Source organism: Rana temporaria, chromosome 2 (genome assembly GCF_905171775.1).
Source record: "Rana temporaria chromosome 2, aRanTem1.1, whole genome shotgun sequence".
In the NCBI taxonomy this organism is placed as follows: domain Eukaryota; kingdom Metazoa; phylum Chordata; class Amphibia; order Anura; family Ranidae; genus Rana; species Rana temporaria.
In genome coordinates this window covers 415,201,645-415,227,337 of record NC_053490.1, presented here as the reverse complement: position 1 = coordinate 415,227,337, position 25,693 = coordinate 415,201,645, and the positions used below count along the sequence as shown (strand labels likewise).

Here is a 25,693-nt window from a genome sequence, read left to right as displayed (position 1 = left end):
TCATATAATAGTTTCACCTTTTAAGTTTCATTAGTGAAATAAATATATTTGCACAATATTCAAATTTTTCAAGTTTCACCTGTATGGCCTACACTGGGCTAAGAACACCCTCACCACCGCTAAACCTATGTGATCCTGCTTGGCTCTGGTAAAATGCCCTTTCAATTTAACCACTTGCCACCCAGGCCAATTCTGACACTTCTCTCATAATCATACTTTTTTGCTATAAAGTTACTCAGAACCCCCAAACATTATATATATTTTTTTTAGCAGAGAATAAAATGGTGGTCATTGCAACTTTTTATCTTGCATGGCATTTGCGCAGCTATTTTTCAAACACGTTTCATGCATTAAAAAAAAGTCATGCTACGCTGACTAAATAGATACCTAACATGTCATGGTTTAAAATTGCGCACACTTGTGGAATGGTGCCAAACTTCGGTACCTAAAAATCTCCATAGGCGAGGTTTAAACATTTTTACAGGTTACCTGTTTAGAGTTACAGAGGAGGTTGTGGACTAGAATAATTTTTCTTGCTCTAAGGTTTGTGGCGATACCTGACATGTGTGGTTTGAACTCCATTTACATATGTTGGCGCAAACTACGTATGCGTCCGCTTCTGTTATTTAACTTTTATTTTTGTACTTTGACACTTTCCTTTCACTTTTTTTATCACTTTTATTCCTATTACAAGGAATGTAAACATCCCTTGCAATATGAATGATTACAAGGAATGTTTACATTACTTGTATTATGAATAGGTCATGACAGGTCCTCTTTACAACGAGATCTGGGGTCTATAAGTCCCCAGATCTTGCCTGTAGGTTGAAAAGCCTAAAATAAAAATAAAAAATCTCGGCTTTGTAGCTGAGGCATAGGCAGTGTTTACAACTCCTAAGGTCATAGAGACTACCCGGAACCATCTGGCCCACGGTATTCTCTATGGTGAACTTCAGCTGCCGGCAGATTCCCTCTCTGGCTCGCAACGGGAGGGCAGCGGGAGGGAGGGATGTCCCCTTCTGCCACCCGTAAAAACGATCAAGCAGCTGAATTGCCGATATGATTGTTTTTACGGTGCAGGGAATCGTCAGCTGTAAAAGGAGATAAAATAAGATATCTGAATGATGCCTGTACAGTAACTGCAGGCATCCCTCAGATATCCCCACTCAAAGTCTGTGATTTCATATGACGTTGTTGGGCGGGAAGTTGTTAAGTATCTGCAAGAAGAGAGTGGGCTATCAAACAATCATCTGAATACGCAAAGCATTATTTTTTTTTTTTTAATACTCTCAATTACAATTTTTCTTACATGCAAGATACAAAAATACAATATCATTCATTTCAAATGCAATTACAATTCTCATACATCTCTTACTATTCCATTCTTATACCTTCTTCTTTTCCATTTAAGTTACACTGCCTTAAAATTTCTACCTAAGTGCCCGATCCACAAAGCACTTACCTAGAAATTTTGGGCTGTGTAACTTAAATTCCGCCTGCGCAAGGCGTTCCTCTTCAAATGGGGGCGATTCCCATTTAAATGAGGCGCGCTCCCGCGCCGGCCGTACTGCGCATGCTCGTGACGTCATTTTCCCGACGTGCATAGCGCGAAATTACGTTACGCCGAGCTTTGTGGATCGCGTCGGGTCAATAAAGTTGCGTCGGGAAAAAAAAAAGATACGGCGGGAAAAAAATAAATAAATAAATCGCGTCGCTGGACAGAAGGGTCTGCTTTTACATAGTGTACTAACTTTACACCTTGTAAAAGCAGCCCTAATTTTGCGTTTGCAAACTAAAACTTACGGAGAAAAACGAAGCTGAAAAGCCTTGTGGATCTCCGTAAGTGCTAATTTGCATACCCGAGGCGGCATTTCGACACGAAAATGCCCCCAGCGGCGGATGCGGTACTGCATCCTAAGATCCGGCAGTGTAAGTCCCTTACACATGCCGGATCTTCTGCCTAACTATGGAAAACTGATTCTGTGGATCAGTTCCATAGTTAGGAACAGGGATACGACGGCATAACAGCAGTTACGCCGTCGTATCCCTTTTGTGGATTTGGCCCTTAACTCCTATTCCCAACTCTATGTCCACACACAGTAGCTACTACCTCTTCCTATTATATATCATACTTCCCTCCCTCATTTCAAATTGTGTTCCTTTCTACCCCTCCCTTATATCCAGAGAAAATTAGGACTTATTCCACTTTCCCCATATTTTTATGGTATTTCTGCTCATTTCCTCTAGGTTCGTACATTATTGTTTCATATGGTATAATCCGATTAACTACTTTTACCCATTGGCTAACAGAGGTGTTACTGTGAACTTAAACTCCCTTCCTGCCCAGGCCAATTTTCAGCTTTCAGCACTGTCACACTTTGAATGACAATTGCGCGGCTACACTGTACCCAAATGACATTTTTATCATTTGTTTCACACAAATAGAGCTTTCTTTTGATGGTGTTTAAGCACTGTTGGGTTTTTTATTTTTATTTAAAAAAAACTGAAAATTACATAAAACAGTTTGTTAGAGAAATTACCTGTTTTCTACTTTTTATCTTTCATTGATGTGCACTGATAGGCTGCACTGATGGACACAGATAGGATGCACTGATAGGCTGCACTGATGGGTTGCACTGAGAGGCAGCACTGAATGGCACTGATGGGCACTGGTAAGCACTAGTAGGTAACACTGATAGGCAGCACTGATAGGTGGCACTGATGATGAGGCATTGATGGGCACTGGTTGGTAGCACTAATGGACACTGATATTTAGCACTGGTGTGCACTGGTAGGTGGCACTGCTAGGCACTGGTAGGCAGCACTTATATGCACCTGTAGGTGGCACTGGTGGGCACTGGCAGGTGGCACTGGAGGGCACTGCATAGCAGCAGTGCCTCTCCCTGTTCGGGACCGATGTCCCTCTGTCAGAAGATGGTGATAGGCTTTTTTTCCCCTTGCGCTGTCAACGTGAGGGGGAAAAAAAGCCAATTGCAGATCTTTTGTTTACATCACGTGAGGTGATTACTAGTCATGAGTAATTCCGGGCAAAGGGATCATTACCTTAGGGCTAGCAATGAAACGTGTTGTGGAATAGATAGTAGTCCTAATAAGGACTTTGGGTTAAGTGAAAAACTGTGAACTTTAACAAGTAATAAAAAATGCACGTTTAGGAGTGGAGCAGCTGATCATGAGACTATGGAGACGTTATGACAGCCCTTCATGGCCAGTGGAAGGGCTATCTAGGGTGAGATCAGGGAGAGATCCACCAGTCATTTCATGCCTGTTAAAAAATAAGGTTGCACATCCATAATGAATCAGATTAGGGTTCTGCTGCTATATTAAAGCGGGAGTTCACCCAATTCGTTTTTTTTTTCTATTTTCCCTTTAGCTTCATGCTCGTTTTGTCTAGGGGAATCGGCTATTTGTTTTAAAATATGATATAAGCAGGAAAAATTTCCCAATTATATGGTCACTGCGACTGGCTGTGACAGTGGTCACATGATCAGCAGCCTGTATGTTCCTGATCATAAACAAAGCGCTTGATTCATAAATGCATAAAACCATATACTGTATGACACATCGGAATTTCAACAACGTCATTGACCATATATTGTCATATCTATTTGTGGCCAATGACATCACTTGGGAGATCTGCTCTTTACATTGTGAATGAGTATGTACTCCTCACCCTCGCCTTAAATAGGGTAGATTAAATCTGGGGGCTCCCTTATTAATGATTCCAATAAGCCCCCAGCGCACAAACCCCCACAGCCATCAGGCCATTGTTAAATTGTATCTCTTGTTGCACAGATTATGTATTCCCTTTGCACCACAACCCCATTTAGTGGCCATAATGTAGTATTTTACCACTGCCTATAATAAAATAACATTAATTCAAAAGAGAAAATGGCCTAATGAACATTAGGGGCTAGATTCACGTAGCGCAGCGGATCTATAGATCCGCTCGTTCTACGTGAATTAAGATCCGCTCCCGCGAGTTTAGGAGGCAAGTGGCTAATTCACAAACAACTTACCTCCAAACTTGCGACGGCGGTTTCTAAATCCCCCGGCGGAATTCAAATTCCGCGGCTAGGGGAGTGTACTATTTAAATCAGCCGCGTTCCCGCGCCGATTTAAATGCGCAGGCGCCGTCCGCAAAATTTCCCGGCGTGCATTGCTCCCACTGACGTCGCTAGGACGTCAGTGGTTGCGACGCTTACGTAAACGACGTCCGTCCGTATTCGAGAACGACTTGCGCAAACGACGTTAAAAAATTTAAATTTGACGCGGGAACGTCGGCTATACTTAACATTGGCTGCGCCTGATAAAAGAAGGGGTAAGTATACGACGGAAAACCGCTACGGAAACGACGTAAGAACACTGCGACGGGTCCGCGTACGTTCTTACATATTATTTATCGTAAATCAGCGGGAACGCCCCCGGCGCCATTTTTAAATTGAAAAAAAGATCCGACAGTGTAACACATTGTAACACTGTCGGATCTAGCCCTATCTATGCGTATCTGATTCTATGAATCAGGCGCATAGATAGGACCAGTTTACGTCAGAGATACGATGGTGTATCTGTAGATACACCGTCGTATCTCTTTGTGAATCTGGCCCTACATTACGATTACGATTTATAACAAATGCTATAACATGGGATGTAGTTATGATTAAAGGCTGTTTTTCTTTGTTTTCAATCATTTATTGATTGGGCTAGCGTTTCTAAATGTGGTTATTTATGTTTTTGGTCACATTATGGGTTCTAGTTAAAAAACCATCCCTTGGATGAATATCACAAGCATTCCTCTGACTACATGAATTTCACCCACATTTTCTCTAATACAATGAATCCCTGTGATTGCCAGCCCTGTCTAGTGGCCAAAAATGCTGTATTTTTTAAGAAATACATCAATCAGAAAACATTCAGCCACTAGATGGAGCTGACAAAAAAAGAGGGAACATACAGTAAATCCCAAAATATAAAGGCCAAAAATTAAGTATACATATAAAATAACTGTAACAATGAAAACACTGATTACCTTCTTCCAAGTTGTTTTATCCAGAAATCGATAAGAGAAATTATAGCAGATCTCATACTCATCTATTTCAGATGTTACCTCTGTATCCCAGGTAAGATTAACAGCATTTGGGCGATAATTTAATACTCTAATGTTAGGCCTTTTAAGAAGAACTGAAAAGAGATCACCATATTTTTAAAAAATACATGACAATAACAAGAATGCTAGGAGCTTTAATATTGATATTGTTTTACTTAAATACTTACAATTTAATGTGGTATTAGTTACATGTATCTGGTAACAAACCTTGATTGATGCCAGTAGGAGGATCCATAATGGTACATGGTCTTTATGAGACATCTTTCATACTGGCCCCTTTAAAAATACAAAAAAGAATCAACTATTGCTATAAAATATCTACGTCTAGATATTAAGTACAAACTATTACATATTCCAACTCCCACATTGCTAGCATCCATTTGGGACATTATTTTCTCAAATAATACCATGCCACCCAAAGAAGCAAAAGAAGCTTCTTCTAGAGCAAGGGTCTGCAAACTAGGCCCTCTAGTTGTTCAGGAACTACAATTCCCATCATGCCTAGTCATGTCTTTAAATGTCAAAGTTTTACAATGCTGTATGGGATGTGTAGTTCCACAACAGCTGGAGGGCCGTATCTTGGAGTTCCCTGTTCTAGAGGAAGCATATTCTGTTGCATGATTGTTCTACCTATAATTTCTGAGTGCCCCTAAAAACATACATAAGTAGCCTGGGCTGTGAAGAATGACTACTGTGCCTTGTAGCCTGTCAGAGGTACTGGGGTTCCGGAGGATGTCCAATAGGGATGAGATGAACACCCCCCTGTTTGGGTTTGCACCAGAACCTTCCAACGGACCGAACATTCGCTCAAACTTTATAACCCCATTGCAGTCTATGGGACTCTGACGTTCAAAATCAAAAGTGCTAATTTTAAAGGCTAATATGCAAGTTATTGTTCTAAAATAGGTTTGGGGACTCGGGTCTTGCCCCAGGGAACATGTATCAATGCAAAAAAAGTTTTAAAAACTTACGTTTTTTCGGGAGCAGTGATTTTAATGATGCTTAAAGTGAAAAAAAAATTGGAAAAATTCCCTTAAATATCATACCTGCTGAGTGTCTATAGTATGCCTGTGAAGTGGCACATGTTTCCCGTGTTTAGAACTGTCCCTGCACAAAATTACATTGAGCCAAGAAAGAAAAATTGCTCAGGTGTGTAAATCTTCAGAATAAATGCTTCACCCAGGATCACAGGTGCAGGCAATGCATATGAGATTGCAAAACAAAAGAAAGGATTCTTCTGGACAGACGCACTCCGAACAAAAGTTGCCTTTATTGTAAAAATCCAAGATAGAAAAACAGCACATAGCTATGATTAAACACTAAATACAGTGTGAAACGCGTCAGCTCTGCCGGTATGCTGTGACATCTAGTATTGTTTTTCTATCTTGGATTTTCATAATAAAGGCAACTTAAGTTCGGAGTGCGGCTGTCCAGAAGAATCCTTTCTTTTGTTATGCAAACAAAATTACATTACTATAAGTCATTTAAAACTGCCTGCTGCTTTAATGTAATGTCTGGTCCCTGTAATATGGATGAAAATTATTGAGAAAAATAGCATGGATTCCCCCCTCCCCCCAGGTCATTACCAGCCCCTTTGGCCCTATATACTTTGAACAGCAGTATACAGGCGGTGCAAACAAGACAGGGACTGTAGGTTTGTTGTTAAGTAGAATCTGTTTGTAATTTTGAACTGGTACTTTTTTAAAGTGTATTTTGGAAAACATAGAGAAGGGTTATCACCTCTGTAACATTTGTTTGCTGTCTGTGCGCATCTGTTCAGAAGATTGCACCTCACTTTCTGTCCCAATGACAAATATTTTGTCAAAAAAGTTTTTTTAGTGAAACAAGGATTGGTGATAAAGCATTAGTGGACTGGAGACACCTCTTACAGAAGAGAATTTCCCTTCCTAGGGGTAGATTTCCTCTCTCTTACTGTTGTCTCCTTCCGTTTGCAAGTAGGAGTCGTTTGTAAGTTAGATGTTTGAAAGTAGGGGCCTGCCGTATATACTCTGCATAAATTTGGGCCCTAGGAGTTGGTGTTGCCACAACACTGTAAGCCCTCACAGTTAGTCTTGGTGGGCGCTGGAACGCTCTGCTGTGAACTATTATATCAAGAATTGTAATTACATGCCATTGTTGAACAGTGGTAGAATAATTGGGCCTTTGGTGCTGGCGCTTGTGCCACAACACTGTAAGTCCTCACAGTTACTCTTGGTGGGTGCAGGAATGGGCCCTGCTGTGAAATATTAGATCAAGAATTGTAATTACATGCCGCTGTTAAACAGAGGCAGAAAAATTGGGCCTTAGGAGCTGGTGTTGGTGCCACAAAACTGCAACCCCCTCACAGATACTCTAGTTGGAGCACAGGAATAAGCCCTGCTGCAAAGTATTGCATCAAAAATTTTAATTACCCGCCCCTGTTAAACAGGGGCAAAAAAATTGGGCCTTAGCCACTGGTGGTGTTGCCCAGAATCAAAAATGTTCTTAAAAGCTATCAGCATGATCATTGAGGAGGACAAGGATAGTCACTCAGCATGCCAGGATAGTCACTCAGCATCAGCATAGGCAGTCTTGAAGGGATCTGACATTTCAAAAAAAATTATTCAGTTACATCAGCATCAGGTTCTTGGTAGCTGGTGGTGATCCAAGCCTGATTCATTTTTATGAAGGTCAGTCAATCAACCGAGTCGGTGGAGAGGCGCACCATGTGATCGGTTACAAAGCCTCCAGCAGCACTGAATGTGTGTTCCAAAAGAACGCTGGATGCAGGACAGGCCAGTAGCTCAATTGCATACTGTGCAAGCTCTGGCAAGTGATCCATCCTCAAGACCCAGTAAGCCAGAAAATTTTCGGTGGGAAAGGTGTCCAAGTCTGATCTTGCCCCTAGGTATTCCCGCACCATGTAAAACAGATGCTGGCAATGGTTGCTGGAACCGGTCATACCTTGGGGCTGTGGACTAAAAAATTGTCTGAACGTATCGGTCAGATGGCCACCTTCTTCTCCACCGCTCCTTCTGTGACTGGCCGAAGCCTCAGCAACATGTTGTCCAGGACCAGGATTTTATAATCTCCCAGTCTCGGGGAACGCGTTTCACAGACCTTTCTGCAAGGCCTCCCAAAGATGTTTCATCTTCTGCTCCCTCTGCGCAGGCAAGATAAGGTCGGCAACCTTACCCTTGTAACGTGGATCAAGGAGGGTTGACAGCCAGTAATGATCCCTCTCCTTGATAACACGAATACGAGGATCGCAGGCTTTGCAGGATCAGGGAGGTCATACAGCGTAGGTTTGCTGAGGCATTCGGGCGGAGTCCTCTGGGTCACTGAGGCCGACAGGATCCGCAGCCACCTCGTCCCAGCCACATACGAGTCCATGGGTTTCTTGGGACTGTAATTGATCCCTTGAAGACTGCTGCTGATGCTGAGTGCTAGGCTCCACCTCCATTCTGACACAATCCTCCTCCTCCTCCTCGTCCTCTTCCTGTGTGATAGGCGGGCAAGCAGGAACACTGTCTGGATAAAGGGGGCCTTGAGAGGTAAGGAAGTCCTCCTTTTCCTCCCTCTGTTCTGCCTCAAGGGCCCTGTGCCTCAAGGGCCCGTGGGCTCCAACAGGTGGATAAGAGGGACAGTGTCACTGATGCATGCACTGTCACTGCTCACCATCCTCGTGGCCTCCTCAAATGGTGACAGGACAGAGCATGCATCCCTGATCATGGCCACTGGTGTGCAGCATGACCCTGACCCTGTCCTGCTGCTATATTGGCACAGATACTCATTGGTGGCCCTCTGCTGCATGTGCAGCCGCTGCAGCATGAGAGTTCCACCTGGTGGGCATGTCACAGATAAGGCGGTTCTTGGGCAGGTTGTATTCCTTTTGGAGGTCTGCCAGCCAAGCACTGGCATTATATGACCGTCGGAAATTCACACAGAGTTTCCTGGCCTGCTTCAGGACATCCTGTAAGCCCGAGTATTTGCCCAAGAACCGCTGCACCACCAAGTTATGGAGATCCCTTGTCTGATCACAAGGTATGGGAAGAAAGTAGTTTATGAGTGCAATCATGGGGTCTAGACTATGTGCACAGGGAGGCACCATTCTTTTATTTAGAGTAAGGTAACCGCGGTACTTTCGGCAGACCCTCCAAGGAATGGGGTCTGTGTCGGCTTCGGCTGCTTGGACCATGTGAGTACCTCAGTCCCCGTCTGGAGCCTAACGCCCCGGGGGATCAGGGTTAGGTCCTTCTCTATGGAGGACCGATTGAAGTAAGCACCCATTGCACGTTTTTGTGTCACTCTTGATGTGTGTGCACATTTTTTTTTGCACCGGGTGGAGTTTTTGGGTGTGTTTTGCACGCCATAGGCGTTTCAATTAAAAAAAAATCGTAATCGTCAGCAAACATTGCATTTCATATTCTCTAGAGTCAGCTTCAGGTTTTTGCTGAACACTTCATCCTTTCAGAAAGTGAGTCCAGAATAATGATGTTCGGTAAAAAGAAGTAACACACATGAGCATCAGAAAGTCAATTGGAGACTTGGGTAAACACTGATCCATATCTATCTTTAAAAGGTAAAAATCCAGGAAAAAAGCAATAAGATATTTTGCTTTAAACTTAAAGTATAACTAAAGGCAAAACTTGTTTTTTAGCTTTTGATAGAGTGGAGAGGAATTAGAACCACTGTCAGTTTTTATTGCTGTCTGTGCCCCATTAGGAAGATTCACCCTCTCCATTAGTCCTGTTTACCATTATTATTGAAAATGAAAGTAAAAGGTTGTCCCCAGAAAAGTAATAGAGGGGAAATCTTCCAATGGGGACATTCGTTCTGGAGACCTGTGGGTCCCCAAGGTTTTACCATAATTTACTGTGTTTTTTTTTCACTTCCTGTTTGGCTATGGGACAGGAAGTGAAGGAAAATCTTGGCAATGGGACACAGATGGTGAAAAAACATTTGACAGGGGTTATTTTCCTCCCTTACTCTATCCAAAATTAAAAGAAAGTTTTGCCTAAAATTCTACTTAAAAAACAAAAAACAAAAAAATGTGTAAATAATACTTTAACCACTTCAATACAGAGCACTTTCACCCCCTTCCTTCCCACTGTGATTTTAGTTTTGGACAGGGTGGAGAGGGATTAGAGCACCTTATTGCTTGTCTGCATTGAACATGAAAGAATATTCTAAATTTTGAGTTGTCACCAGAGCAGGAATAAAGGGCAAATCTTCCAATGAGTACACCTTTGGTGACCCTGGTGAAAGCAGGGATTTCCTGTTATTTCTTGTAGTGGCTATAGGACATGAAGTGAAGGGAAATCTACTCAATGGGACAATGATGACAAGAAAAAAATAACAGGGGTTATAACCCCATCTTACTCTATCCAAAATAAAAAATTGTTTTGGTTTCAGTTCTACTTTAAATATCCTAAAATCTTTCCAAGGTGGGCCTTAAAATAAAGAAAATGGTTTGTTAATGTGATTTTTTTGCTTTAAAGTCTTTTTAATTGGCAGTTTTTAAAAATGGTGCCTGGAATCTATTAAGTCTGTTAATACTTATGCTGTATGTCCTGTTGCCTACACTGCTAATTTTCACTGTCTATAAGAGATAATCCTGGATTGAGAATCTTCTGCATCAGACACACTAGGTTTGTCAGATGCCTGTGGTTCCATTTGCCAGCCCCTCTATTACTACAGGACACATTAGTGATATAGTAACCGGCAGATAGAACCACAGCATGCAGCAATGAACCAGGAATCTGGCAAATAAGTATATACTTTCAGATTAAGGATTCCATTTAAAGTGTTGTTATCCAAAGTGACATGTGTTATTTTAATTTGTATTCCTATAAAAAAAAGTTTTATTATAATTTATTGCATTTTTCCTTTCATTTATTTTGTTCTAATGGAAAAATGAAATGTCCCTGTCCACTAGGGATTATCCTGGGTGCCTAGGATACAGGAAGAAAAATAAATGAGTTGCCAGGTAACAAGAAGTTGACATTGATACATGCAAGGTCTTTTCTGACTTACTAGTTTTAAAAGGCATAATTTCACTCAAATAACAGATCTGCTTTAAAGAAGTGTTCTAGCAGTTAAACCACAGTACCCTTATATAATGGCATTTAAAATGTAATAATAGTTCATAAAAAAAATTAGGAAAAGTTCAGTATTATTAGTTTCTATAGAATGAAAAAGAAAATTTCAATATTGAAATATACTGCTTTTTTTAAGCTGAAAACGTTCTACCTTTCAAAGACTCAAATTAATTTATACAATTAAACTTTTGACGACAAAGCAATACGAATAAAATAGAGCACCAGTAGCAGCCAATCAGAATCTATCCTGTAATATTTTAGATGTCAGTAAAACACACCTTGAAGTTACCACATTTTTCTTTGTACTTTTAATAAATAAACCCAATGGTCACCATCATAAAATAAAAGGTATTGCAAAAGTATTGTGGTGCTGCACTGTTATATCATTGTGTGATATTTCCTGGAGATTAAGTCATTATAAATTTTCTGCACCAGTAAACAAGTTATATAAACAATGCTGGTAATTTGGAGGCTGGAAGATTTCATACAATAGAAATTGTCTTTCTGACTACTTGTTTTGTTCCCCCACATGATCCAAATCAGGGTAGTCATTTAATATTGACCAGTGAAAATCAAACATCTCTCACAATCAAAGAATCTATTAATAATTAGATTGCCCGAGTTCATCATATCAGGGCAGCCTGATCAATTCCTGAATGAGCAACCTTATGCCGCATACACACGATCGGATTTTCCATGGAATAAAATATGATGGAATTTTCCGTTGGAATTCCGATGAAGCTGACTTTCATCAGTCTTCCATACACACTATCAGACTAAATTGCGATTGTCCAAAAGGTGGTGACGTAAAACACTACGACAAGCCGAGAAAAATGAAGTTCAATGCTTCCGAGCATGCGTCGACTTGATTCTGGGCATGCGTGGATTTTTCTCCGACGGAATTCCACACAGACTATCAGAATTTCCCATCATTTTTTTTTCCATCGGAAGAATTTAAAACATGTTCTATTTTTTTACACCGATGGAAAAAAGTCAGATGGGGCCCACACACGATCGTTTTTTCCGATGAAAAAAGTCCATCTGACTTTTTTCATTGGAAAAAACGATCGCGTGTACATGGCATTAGAATTCTTAAGTTTATGATACCTTTAGAAATAAAATAATTGTAAAAAGTTCAAGACACAGACATGTGCAAATTGATAGCATTTTGAAGGGTTCCTCCACCCAAAATTAAAAATTAGGTTGAACCCATTTAACATGACATATTCTAATTGAGACATCCATTTTCCAATGTATGATATCTAAAGCCAAAATTGTATTTTTAAAAAAACATTGTAGGTACAATAAAAGGATGGTTAAAACTAGGGTTGTCCCGATACCGATACTAGTATCGGTATCGGGACCGATTCCAAGTTTTTTCGGCGGTACTCAGACGCCGATACCCTGCCCCGATACACAAATAGAATACTTAACCCCCCCCCCGCCGCCGCAACCGCCGCCGCCGCCGACACCCGCCGCCACCGGAGCCGCAAACCACCGCCGCCGTTACGCCGCATCCCCGCTACCGCCGTCTGTGTAATACGGGCGGGAACATTACAGCTTTGAATAGCTGTAATGATTGGCGCCGCGCATAGACACTCCCCCTTGCTCGGGTGAACTGTCCAATCCCGAGCGAGGGGGAGTGTCTATACACGCAGCGCGGCTCCAATCATTACAAAGCTATTCAAAGCTGTAATGTTCCTGGCCGTAGTACTGTACACAGTCGGCGGTAGCAGGTAAGTGGGTCATGGCTGCATATGGGGGGGAAACATGGCTGGATGGGGGGGAGACACATGGCTGGATGGGGGGGGGAGACACATGGCTGGATGGGGGGGAGACACATGGCTGGATGGGGGGGAGACACATGGCTGGATGGGGGGGAGACACATGGCTGGATGGGGGGAGACACATGGCTGGATAGGGGGAGACAGATGGCTGGATGGGGGGAGACACATGGCTGGATGGGGGGGAGACAGATGGCTGGATGGGGGGGAGACAGATGGCTGGATGGGGGGGAGACAGATGGCTGGATGGGGGGAGACACATGGCTGGATGGGGGGAGACACATGGCTGGATGGGGGGAGACACATGGCTGGATGGGGGGGAGACACATGGCTGGATGGGGGGAGACAGATGGCTGGATGGGGGGGAGACAGATGGCTGGATGGGGGGGAGACAGATGGCTGGATGGGGGGGAGACAGGTGGCTGGATGGGGGGGAGACAGATGGCTGGATGGGGGGGGAGACAGATGGCTGGATGGGGGGGAGACAGATGGCTGGATGGGGGGGAGACAGATGGCTGGATGGGGGGGAGACAGATGGCTGGATGGGGGGAGACAGATGGCTGGATGGGGGGGAGACAGATGGCTGGATGGGGGGAGACAGATGGCTGGATGGGGGGGAGACAGATGGCTGGATGACACATGGCTGGATGGGGGGGAGACACATGGCTGGATGGGGGGAGACAGATGGCTGGATGGGGGGGGACATGGCTGGATATGGGGGGGGACATGGCTGCATCTGTGGGGGGACATGGCTGCATTTGTGGGGAGACATGGCTGCATTTGGGGACACATTAAAAAAAAGTATCGGTATTCGGTATCGGCGACTACTTGAAAAAAGTATCGGTACTTGTACTCAGTCCTAAAAAAGTGGTATCGGGACAACCCTAGTTAAAACCACTGATATGTTTTACAATTTTACATAACAGGAAGTAGGAGGAGAACTCGCATCAATGCTCTCTAAGACAAGTGTCATGGAAAGAGGTATCCCATTGGAAGATGTCACCTCTATTCTTGTTTCAGTAAAAACTGGAAATTTTTAGTTATCTCTTATTTTCAGATCCTGTAGCAATGGTTTCCATGGAGGGAACAATACCAGTATTCTAATGGAGAAGAGAAACCATACCAGTATTCTAATATTTTTCTACTCTAAAATAATGAAAGATACCTTCATGAGTAAATGATCCTTTACTACTTCTGGAGGAAACAGAGACAGACAAGTGTGATTAATTAAGCCTTAGGGCTCGTACATACGCTTGGTTTACTCAGCAAGAACCAGCAAGAAAACTGCTGGCAGAGCTTTCTTGCCGAGTATACAGTGCGTGTGTACGAGGCTTTCAGGTTTCTCGTCAAGAAAACTGCCTAAAATCTCAACGAGAAAAATAGAGAACCTGCTCTCTATTTTCTTGTTGTGATTTTCGGCAGTGTTTTCCTGCAGAGAAACCCGAGAGTGTGTATACTTACCTGTCGCCGTGGAAACCCGCGCATGCTCAAAAAGACTTTGACGCATGCGCGGTAGCTTCCTAGGCATAGGTAGAGTGCAGCAAGATGGCGACACTGGCATCAAATGTGACGAGCGCATGCTTGTCATATGCAATGACATCACCGCGTTCTTGCCTTTCAAAAGAACCGTGGTTCTTTTGAATGGAGTGTCTGTACACTCGGGCGGCAAGAGATTCTTGCCAAGAATCTCGTCAGGAAAAACTGTGTTTTTTTTTCCTGACGAGATTCTGGCCCGTGTGTACAGGTCTTTATACTATGAATTCCCTTTTTTTTATATCCTGTGCCTTTATATTTACATGCCAACCAAGCTGTGACAGGGATACTTGAGTAGTTGTAGCAACAGTTTTCTTTTTTAAAAAAAGGTTTAATCCGATTAATTGAAAGGTTGGTATTATTAAAAACATCCCTGGCAGTTTCATAGTTTATGACTTTAGCCAGACAACTTGGCATGCTAATATATGTAAAGAACAATTTATTTAACCACTTCCTGACAGCCATACGACTATATACGGCCGCAGGGTGGTTCTAAATCTCCGGGTGGCCGTTTTTATACGGCCACCCCTTTCCTCGTTCCCTGCGCGCGCTCCCGAGCACGCATCGGGGAACTTCTGTGCTGGCCGTGTCCCTTGGACACAGCCGATCACAGATCGCGGTAAATAGCCAATCACAGCGATCGTCGTGGCCAATGAGAGATGATCTCAAATGTAAACATATGAGATCATCTCTCATTGCCGTCTCTCCCTCCTCACACAGACACCGCGTGTGAGGAGGGAGAACGTTCCGTGAGTTTTGTTATAAAGTTGCAAAGTGCCATACAGTGAAAAACATCCCAATCAGTGCCCAATCAGTGCCCAGTGCCTGGGAAACACTTGGTGCCCACCAGTGCCACATGTGCCACTAGTACCACCTGTGCCCACCTGTGATCAGTGCTCATCTGCCGCCTCAGTGCACATCTGCAATCAGTGCGTATCAGTGCCCACCTGTGCCACCTCATCAGTGCCCACCTGTGCCACCTCATCAGTGCCCACTTGTGCTGCAGTCAATCAGTTCACATCTATGCCGCCTCATCTGTGCACATCAGTACCCATCTCATCAGTACCCATCTCAGTGCCATCTGTGCCGCCTCATTAGTGCCATCTGTGCCGCCTCATCAGTGCCATCTGTGCCGCCTCATCAGTGCACATCTGTGCAATCAATCAGTACACATCTGTGCCGCCTCATCAGTGCACATATATTCCACCTTATCAGTACACATCTGTTCCACCTCATCAGTACCCATCTGTGTCACCTCAGTACCTATCTGTGCCACCTCAGTACCCATCTGTGCCACCTCAGTACAAATCTGTGCCACCTCAGTACAAATCTGTGCCACCTCAGTACAAATCTGTGCCGCCTCATTAGTGCCCATCTGTGCCGCCTTATTAGTGCCCATCTGTGCCGCCTTATTAGTGCCCATCTGTAACGCCTAATCAGTGCCCATCAGTGCCGCCTCAATGCACATCTGTGCCACCTCATTAGTGCCACCTGTGTCGCCTCATTAGTGCCACCTGTGCCGCCTCATCAGTGCACATCTGTGCAATCAGTACACATCTGTGCTGCCTCATCGGTGTACATCTGTTTCAGCACCTCAGTAACCATCTGTGCTATCTCAGTACCCATCTCTGCCACCTCAGTACCCATCTCTGCCACCTCAGTACCCACATGTGCCCATCTGTGCTGCTTTAGTGCCCATCTGTGCGACCTCATTAGGGCACATCTGTGCAATCAATCAGTGCACATCTGTGCCGCCTCAGTGCACGTCTGTGCCACACACCTGTGAAGTCGCATCACCACCGCCAGCAACCATGTCAAAATGTTGCTTTTCCGCCAAGGAGGCATATCAAATTCTTTACACGCCTGACGAGAGCAACGGGGAGCTCTCTGTTTCGGATTCCCATTCGGATTCTGAGTCGGACGTAAACTATGAGCCAGTCTACAGTAGTGGAACAGTGACAGGCTCAGAGGGGGAAGATAATCAGCCCGCCAAAAGAAGGCGCTTGGTGAGGAGGCAGTGGCATCCACCAGCACCGCAGTGCCATCCACCAGCACCGACGTGCCATCCACCAGCACCGAAGTGCCATCCACCAGCACCGAAGTGCCATCCACCAGCACCGCAGTACCTCGGCAACAAAAGCCAAGGACCCATGCCAGCCTTCCCTATGCCCTTCAGAACCCCTTGTGGCTTCCACCAAATTCAGGAGAAGCTAACATTCCCTCTTTCACTGCCCAGCCAGGAGTCCAGGTGGAAACGGACAATTTTTCCCCAATTAATTTTTTTGATTTAATTTTTAATTACTGTGGAAATGCTATCTAGAATTGTGGCCCAGTGCAACCTGTATGCCGAACAATTTATTGCAAATAACCAACATCTTATTATGCCTATCCCTTTGAGTGTAAAGACCTAACGGTGGAGGAGTTTAAGGTTTTTGTAGGCCTCACATTTCACATGGGACTCAACCCAAAAAATGAAATGTGATCCTTTTGGTCAAAACGCCCCATCTACCATATGCCAATCTTCTCTGCAACAATGCCCAGAACCATGATAATGAGGTTCCTCCACTTCAATGATAATACCCAGTGCCTTCCCTGAAATCACCCACATTTTGACAGGTTTTTCAAAATTCGCCCCTTATTAAATTATTTTCGGAATTATTCCCCCAGTTATATACCCCGAAACAACACATATGTGTGGATGAGTCCCTTGTAAAATTTTGTGGCAGACTTAAAATCAAGCAGTTTATCCCCAGCAAAAGGGCCCGCTATGGGGTGAAGGTTTGTTATTCGACCACGCTTCTGCCTAACGATTTTGTAATACCTCTGCCTGATCTGGAATTGACCCTGGACTGTTTTTTCAAAATGGAAAAAATGACCTAGGGGCAAGTCATGGACTCAAAGTCCATGACTTGCCCCTAGGTCATTTTTTCCATTTTGAATATATTTAGGACGCGGCACACGTACTATGATCATGCATCCACATGCTCACTACATGTGAGGATGCATCAAAATTTCTCTCCTTTCTGGACTGTTTTTTGACCATGTTTCTGCCTAACGATTCTGTAATACCTCTGCCTGATCTGGAACTGACCCTGGACTGGTTTTCGACCATGCTTCTGCCTAACGATTCTGTAATGCCTCTGCCTGATCTGGAACTGACCTTGGACTGTTTGACCATGCCTTTTGCCTGCCTCATGGACTGATCTTGTACCCTGCTACTGGACTAGTGGGATTCAACACAGGGGTGAGTTTTTCTGGATGAAGAAAACAATTTTTTTGTTTTCTCATCCTAGATTAGGGTCTGGAGACTCTGAGGCTTCAAAGAGATTTGGGTGGGAGAAGCCTCTACCCCTGTCCCCATTCTGTCCTGAACGAGGCCCTACTTCTGCCTGCTGCCTGTAGGACCTATGCCATTATGCCTCTGCCTGTTGCATGAACTGACCACACGACATGGACCTTCCTACTACCAGGACCAATATTTTTGGCACTGCTGACAATATGTCTGCCTGCACTAACCCTGACGGGACAGTATCACTGCATGGACATTTGTGTATGTCGTTGCTGAACAAGTCCCTGCCTGCTGCCTGGACCAGTGCTATCCTGCTGTGTAGAACTGTGCTACTATTACCACAGGTAATCTTTTGTTTACGCTTTGCTCAGCATAATGTATTTTGGGGTGTAATTCTTGGTATGTGCATGCTATGTATCTCTGGATCACCTGACGGTGTTCCTTGCATGTTGGATCTCTGTATGTGGTCAGGCTGTGTAGAAGTCTCACACATGTGGTATCGTTGTACTCAGGAGGAGTAGCAGAATGTATTTTGGGATGTCATTTTTGCTATCTAAATGCTATGTGTTGGAAATATCTTATAAACAGACAACTTTGTGTAAAAAAAATGTGTTTTAATTTTTTTCCCCACATTTTCCAAAAATGTCTGGAAAAAAATGAACCGTTCAAAAGAATCATTATGCCTCATAGATTATACATTGGGGTGTTAGCTTTCCAAAATGGGGTCATTTTGTGGGTAATTCCGTTGTCCTGGTGTTCCAGGGCCTTCAAAAGTGTAATAGGTAGTCAACTAGTTAGATGTGCAATTAGATGCTCCTAAAACCCCTGATGGCGCTCCCTGCATGTTGGGCCTCCGTATGTGGCCAGGCAGTGAAAAAGTCTCACACATGGGGTATCGTTTTACTCAAGGAGGAGTAGCAGAATGTATTTTGGGGTGTCATTTGTGGTATGCACATGCCATGTGAGAGAAATAAGCTATTACAATGACAATTTTGAGAATGTTTTTAAATAAAAAAAAATCTTAATTTTGCAAAGTATTGTGGGAAAAAATTACAACTTCAAATAACTCACCATGCCTCTTACTAAATTCATTGGAATGTCTACTTTCCAAAAAGGGGTTATTTGGGGGGCATTTGTACTTTCCTGGCTTGTTAGGGTCTCAAGAAGTGAGATAGGCCTTCAGTACATCAGGTGTGATCAGATGTGATAATTTTTTATGATTTGCACTATAGATTGTAGACTCTAAAACTTTCACACAGACCAAATAATTTCCAAAAATGTTGTGTTATTTTTATCAAAGACATATAGCAGTATAAATTGTGGCCAAAATGTATGAAGAAAAATTTATAATTTGCAAAATTATATCACAGAAACTAAGAAAAAAACATATTTTTTCAAAAATGTCGGTCTTTTTTCATTAATAGCGCAAAAAATAAAAAACCCAGAGGTGATCAAATACCACCAAAAGAAAGCTCTATTTGTATGAAAAAAATTACAAAAAAATCATTTGGGTACAGTGTTGCATGACTGAGTAATTGTCATTCAAATTGTGAGAGCGCTGAAAGCTGAAAATTGGTCTGGGCAGGAGGGGTGTTTAAGTGCCCAGTAAGCAAGTGGTTAAAGACAGGTGACAGTGTACAACCAAACAAGTTATGGTGAGAAAGGAATACAATTATCAAAAGCCCTCAATCTAATTAGTCCACAGCACATTGAGGCACGTTAAAAAAAAAATATATATATTAAATATCAAATGTGTCACTGCACAGTGAAAGAATTAAAAAACGTAATAGAACTAGCCCACACTACTATTCATATCACATAAATCACATAAAAAAGATCAATATAAAATTAAAAGTGTGCAGGACACCTTTCACTGCGGTGTTGTACAAGTAGAAGCTAAAGTCTTTGTTCTGGATTCTATCAGACCTCCTGTAATTTAAAAAGGGCCAACTAAGGAAGGTAAGAGTTTAACCCTTACATACTAGTGGAAGTGATAGTTCAGGTTGAAGGCTTTTTTTATGAAGAAGAGAGAAGGATTTATTATATTTGGATTTACTACAAAACATCACATGTTTGAGACATTTTTGTTGGAGTAATGATGATATTGACGCACATCAATTTAACTGATTTAGTTTGAGAATTAATTTAGAGATTGTTTTCTCTTTTGTTCATGGACGGACACAGCCTTAATCTTGACATAGTGGGTATTAGCCTTCCAGTTTTTTTTCTGCCTAGTTAAGAAGAAGACATGTCTCCCTTCGGGCCCATAGGCCTGGAGGCTTTTAGTTCAAATTTATTTTTGTATTTTTGTATTTTTTTTGCTTTTATCCAAGTTTTTAATCGTTCCTGTGATCTTCGATCAACTGACAACTGGGTGACAGGCTGGATCCCAGATCCTTGTAGTCCCCCCCAGTTTTCGGCCATCGAGCGTGTGCCGACCATAGCTATGCACTGGGTCATCCACGACATGCCCGTCGCTCTACGGGTGGCCAGTGAGCTATACTCTTTATCCCAAAAGAAGACATAGCAGTCGTAGTGGGAACAATAATCAACTCCAGACTCGACTATGCAACCGCCCTTTACCTCGGACTCCCAAAGTACCAAATCACTTGTCTACAAGTGGTTCAAAATACGGCGGCACGACTTGTGACGGGAAAAAAACCCTGGGAATCAATCTCTCCCTCCCTGAGATCCCTTCACTGGTTGCCAGTAAAAGATAGAATTACATTTTAAAGGCACTTTGTCTGACACATAAGTGTGTTCAAGGAAGTGCCCCCCAATATCTATGCGAAAAATTAAAATGTCACAACCCCAATCGTGTTCTCCGTTCTACCAACCAAAATCTACTCCAGATACCAAAAGCACAATACAAGTCCAAAGGAGAACGAAGATTCGCAGTCCAAGGACCTAAACGATGGAATGCACTTCCAACCAGCATCCGAATGGAAGGGAATCACCAGGCCTTCAGAAAAAAAACTCAAAACCCATCTATTCTGAAGGCAAAATACATTAGGGAATGGATGCCAAGCGCCCTGACTCAATTCAGTTCACATGTGTTGCGCTATATAAGTTTCTGACTCACTCACTCACTCATTATACGCTCCAGGGCATGCATATGACCAGTCTAGAGGGCAGAGTCACAGCAGCCAGGCCGACAGTCACCTCCATTACCATGCGGGAGATGGTCTGTCTAGGATGCTTCCAGCATAAACCCACAGGAAGGAAGACAGAGCTGGGCATCCCTGGAGAGGTGAGTAAAGGGCTCTATGCTTCCCTTCTCCCCTCCCTCCCTTGGCTCTCTGAGCTAGCTGCTGGGGCGGGGGTTCCCCTGGGGAGTTTCACCTGGGGGGAACAATGTACGTTCACTAAATCAGTGTATAAGTGCCAAGAGAGATTGCTTACCTGTGTCCTGCTCCATGCTGTCGGCAACCATTTTCCCTGTGATCCATGCTGTATAGTTTGTACTTGCACTGGCGGCCATGTTCTTGTAACCACATTGTATTGGCCTCTATTGATGCTCGGCAGACATACTTTTGGTGATTTCTGCATGTTTACTTCCTGGGGTGTTACATCTTACACTGGCAGCCATGTTCTTGTAGCTGCATTGTATTGGCCTCTATTAACGCTCAGTGGCCATACTTTTGGTGATTTCTGCATGTTTTACTTCCTGGGGTGTTACACTTGCATCGGTTTGTAGGGCCGTACTGCCGTCGCAGTATGCCCCAAGACGGCGCAATAGCAGTGGCATTGCTTGCAGCCTTTTACCTTGGTAATTAACGAGGTCAGGGCCTCTAGCTGCCGTTCGGTGGCCATTTTCTTGAAGCCTCAGTATGTATTTATGCATAACACTGGTGGCCATGCTTTTTTGGCCTCAGCGCTGTTGGCCTCTAGTGTCAGAGCGGCGGCCATATTAATTATTTAAACGTCACAGTCAGACAGAGACACGCTGCTGACTACTCAAACTAAAGAGCTGACAAAAGCAGCAGCCCTATTAAGTAGCAGCTATCGCTAAAACAGCACAGACCGACAGACTCACTCTCTGCTAGTGTTCACCGGACAAGAAGCAGCTCAGCTACTAAACAGCACCATACTACTAAGTTCCTGGGTGGTGAGTCCTCTGGGGGGAACCCCTCGTCTTTGCTGCAGCTAGGAGGGTGGGCTACTGTACCTTGCTTCGGAGTTCCTGTGTCAGGCGTGTGGGCAGCATGGCATCAGAAGAAGACGTTTTTTCCCCTGAGACACCTGAGCTGCACCCGATGTATCGGTGGACGCTATGTCAGCAATCCTAGATGCCTTTGTTGCCAAGGTGGAAGCAGTGCGTGGGAAAATGGGGGCTAGAAAGCACCCCCTCCCCCCGCCATCTTCTGGGAAAAACTCAGATGCGGAGCCGGGTCCAGCTATGGCTCAGGACCCTGGCTCTGAGGTATCTGACGATGCGGACCTAGATCGGCCAGACAGTGAAGATGACTCCAGACCCAGGTCAGCACGCGAGAGGGCTCTGGTGAGTGACCTTAACACCGCAGTGCGAGATACCCTAAAAATAGAGGGGTCTGTAGAAGCAACAGAAGTGCCGGTCCCCATTTGGGTTCCGTAAGGCGACCTGCGCTGCTAAGGTGTTACCTTGTGTGTCTTACTTAGACAATAAGAGTAGGACAAACCACAAAAGACTTTTTCAGTACCTAAAAATCTGGCGGTGCGTTACCCTCTTGAGGAGAGTTTCTTGAAGAAATGGACCTCGCCCCCGATAGTGGACCCTCCTGTGTCCAGACTAAACAAGCTAACCACCATACCGGTGGAGGGGGCTCCTGCCTTCAAAGATCCTGCGGACAAGAAGGCTGAGGCGATCACCTGCAACCTATACATGGTAGTAGGCTCGGCGGTACGCCCAACCATAGTTGGGGCCCTGGTGTCTCAGACACTCACGGAATGGGCAAAGATGCTGTTTAATGGGTTAGAAGCACGTCAGGCTTCCACAGACGAGGTAGCCCTAGCTGATCAGCTGGTACAAGGCCTAAAATTTGTTTGCGAATCAGCCTTGGACACGATTCCTCTGCTGGCCAGCGCTTCAAGCCATGTGGTGGTGTTACGCCATCTACTTTGGTTAAAGAATTGGTCTGCGGACCAATCTTCCAAGAAAGCCCTGATGGACCTGCCCTTTAAGGGCGACAGACTTTTTGGAGCTTCCCTGGATGACATTATTAAAGATGCCACAGGAGGTAAGAGCACGCTGCTCCCACAATCCAAAAAGGGGAAGGTGCCACGCCGGAGGCAAGGGCCCTTCTTCACCGCACACAAGCATTTTTTTCGCCCGCCCGGTGCGGCAGGTAAAAAGACCTCAGGCCCGATAAGGCGCCTGCTTAGGGATAGAAACATCCCTGGTTTCGCAAACCCAACAAACCTGCAAACAAAACTGCGTCCACATGAAGGTTATCCCTTACCCATTTCTCGGGTGGGGGACGTCTTTGCGAATTCGCGACCCGGTGGACATTTCAGGTCCCCGAACGGTGGGTTTGCGAAGTAGTCTCTTCAGGGTACAAGATAGAATTTCTATCTTTCCCACCAAACAGATTTTTTCCCTCCAACCTCCAGCTACAACCGACTAGTCGGGAAGCCCTTTTTGGAGCAGTTCAGGGCCTGCTGGAACGTGGGGTGGTTATTCCTGTCCCAGTACAAGAACGGTTCCAGGGGTTTTACTCCAACCTGTTCATAGTACCGAAAAAGGAGGGCGTTCGTCAAATTCTGGACCTCAGGACCCTCAATTGCTTTGTGAAGGTACAATTTGTCACATATGTAATTTTGCTTTTGTTTGGAACACACAGGAGCACAGGAGCACTGCACATTTGATATGTTATATTTGAGTAAAATAAAGGGAATATGTACACCAAATACTGTCATTACACTTTAACCTCATAGATTTATCCAAAAAATATATATTTTCAAAAGTTGTCCTCTTTAAAGGAACCTGTACTGAGATTGTATGGGGGTTGCAATTAATAAACTATCCATCTGAAATATTAGCTGTGTTGATGTCATAGAAATCCATTGCCTTATTACTTTTTGAGCCATCGACTTGGAACAAGTTGTGCAGATTAAGGGGTCGGGTTTTACTCTGACTTCATACTTTAAAGCCAGGGATGGCTTGGTATTGTTAACAAGTCATACTTCTAGTAGGTCAGGAATAGAAGTTCCCATTGGGATAATTTACTAAAAGAGTTGAGAACATTTACTCAAAAAAATGTCTTTAGTAAATCAACATACATATCTGTCTTGGAACAGGTTTGCTTTAACTTATAAATATACATTACAATTATCACTAACCTTCACTTTTTCAGCTGCCGTCCAATACATCACCAGTGCCACAGACGGATCTGTATCCAGGTGTGGAATTTCCATTCAGAACTTGTTTTTGCTCTTTATTTTTTTGAAGATCCTGTATGATATTTGATAAAAATCGACCTTTGTGATTCTTCGCTCCAGAAGTTTATGTGTAAATATATCTAGTTCCTTAATGTTGGCTTGTGCAATTTAAACTGTAATTTTACCAAAACAAGGAAGTAAGAAAGAAGGAAATGTGTCAGACTGAAAATACTTGGATGAAATACGTACGTTGAAAATATTTGTTTCCCTTCAAATGACAATAGCAGAACTCAAAAATGATTATAACTGTTACCTGTTTATAGCAATGAGCGAACTGAACATAGCAAGCATACAGCACTCAAGACCAATTGAAGTCTATGGGACCCAAATCTTATTTTTTTTCCCTAGCTTTTTTAAGGTCAGTTTGCAAGATATTTATTGATAATAAAGGGTGTGTGTAGCTGGTAGATGAACCATTGTAAAAATAAACTTAAAACATACCGTTTATTTATTTAGAAATTTTCAGCATATGTGGGTTTTTTAATAAGGTTTAAATGACAAAATAAATGTATTTTTTTTAAATAACATGTTTGGCTGATTGGCATAGCAAAAAAAACTATTGCTGCTAAATGACTGTTCCAATCCCCGGCCTGCTTCTGTTTGTAAACCAAGTGGCTGATGGATCCTGATCCTGGGTGACATCATTGAACACATATGGCCATGTGGGGCATCGCTCAGCATGAATTGATGGGCGATGTGAGACATCCTGTTTTTGGGGGCGGGGGGGGTTATTTTATTAAAATACTTTTTTAATGGTGTGTGCTTGATTTACTATTTACAATTTTGTTGCAAAACAAGAATTACTATGTACGCTATATTCATTCACAGATCTCTGTGGCAGTAATACTGCCACTAAATGGTTTACTTCCAGCTACAGTAGTGGGTGCGGCGAACTGGTGAAATCTGGCCATTTAATTTGCTTCGGCATACTGCAAACAGCTTGGGATTGAATCAGATTCATGGTCAACCTAAACCCGAAGCCCATCCCTTTACTAAAGCTAGAAAACACATCTGCTAAAAATAAGGAGCACAAAAAACCTGCAATATGTAGATTGATATGTACAGTATATTTTGTAAACACTTGTGAAGCAAATGGTTTACACTAAACAAACTTATCACTCTTGAGGTTCTTAAAAGAAATTGTTCTTTGCTTTAGTTCAGATTAATTTACATTTTTATTTTATTTTTACTAATTTGGGAAAAACATTTATTTTTAATTAAATATATGTTAATAAGTGCTTCTATGGCATTTCATTTGCAAGGCATTGCTGCCATTGTGCTATTTGCTGGGTGTCCAGTGTGTCCCTGTGCTTTTAAGAGGAGTGGGTTCCCTCCAGGCATACCTGCCCACAATCTATCCATTACTAATACTATGTGGGCTCCTACTATGGAGGCTCTCAAAATGTATAGAGTTAGGACTACAGATAATACTGGGGTGCCTTGTCAATGCCTTTTGCAGCTCACA

At 43.4% G+C, this 25,693-nt stretch overlaps 1 protein-coding gene across 1 annotated transcript in view; it reads right to left on the bottom strand.

The window, feature by feature from the left end:
• LOC120927488 (granulocyte-macrophage colony-stimulating factor receptor subunit alpha-like) overlaps positions 1-24,353 on the bottom strand; it is a 92,106-nt gene extending 67,753 nt beyond the window's left edge. Inside the window, exons 1-3 of the mRNA XM_040338199.1 lie at positions 24,130-24,353; positions 5,293-5,401; positions 5,048-5,199 (exon numbers count right to left, since the gene is read on the bottom strand). Of these exons, the coding sequence (XP_040194133.1) occupies positions 5,048-5,199; positions 5,293-5,386 (246 nt within the window). The 5' untranslated portion in view covers positions 5,387-5,401; positions 24,130-24,353. The remainder of the gene's footprint in view (positions 1-5,047; positions 5,200-5,292; positions 5,402-24,129) is intronic.
• Between the last annotated feature and the right edge of the window lie 1,340 nt (positions 24,354-25,693).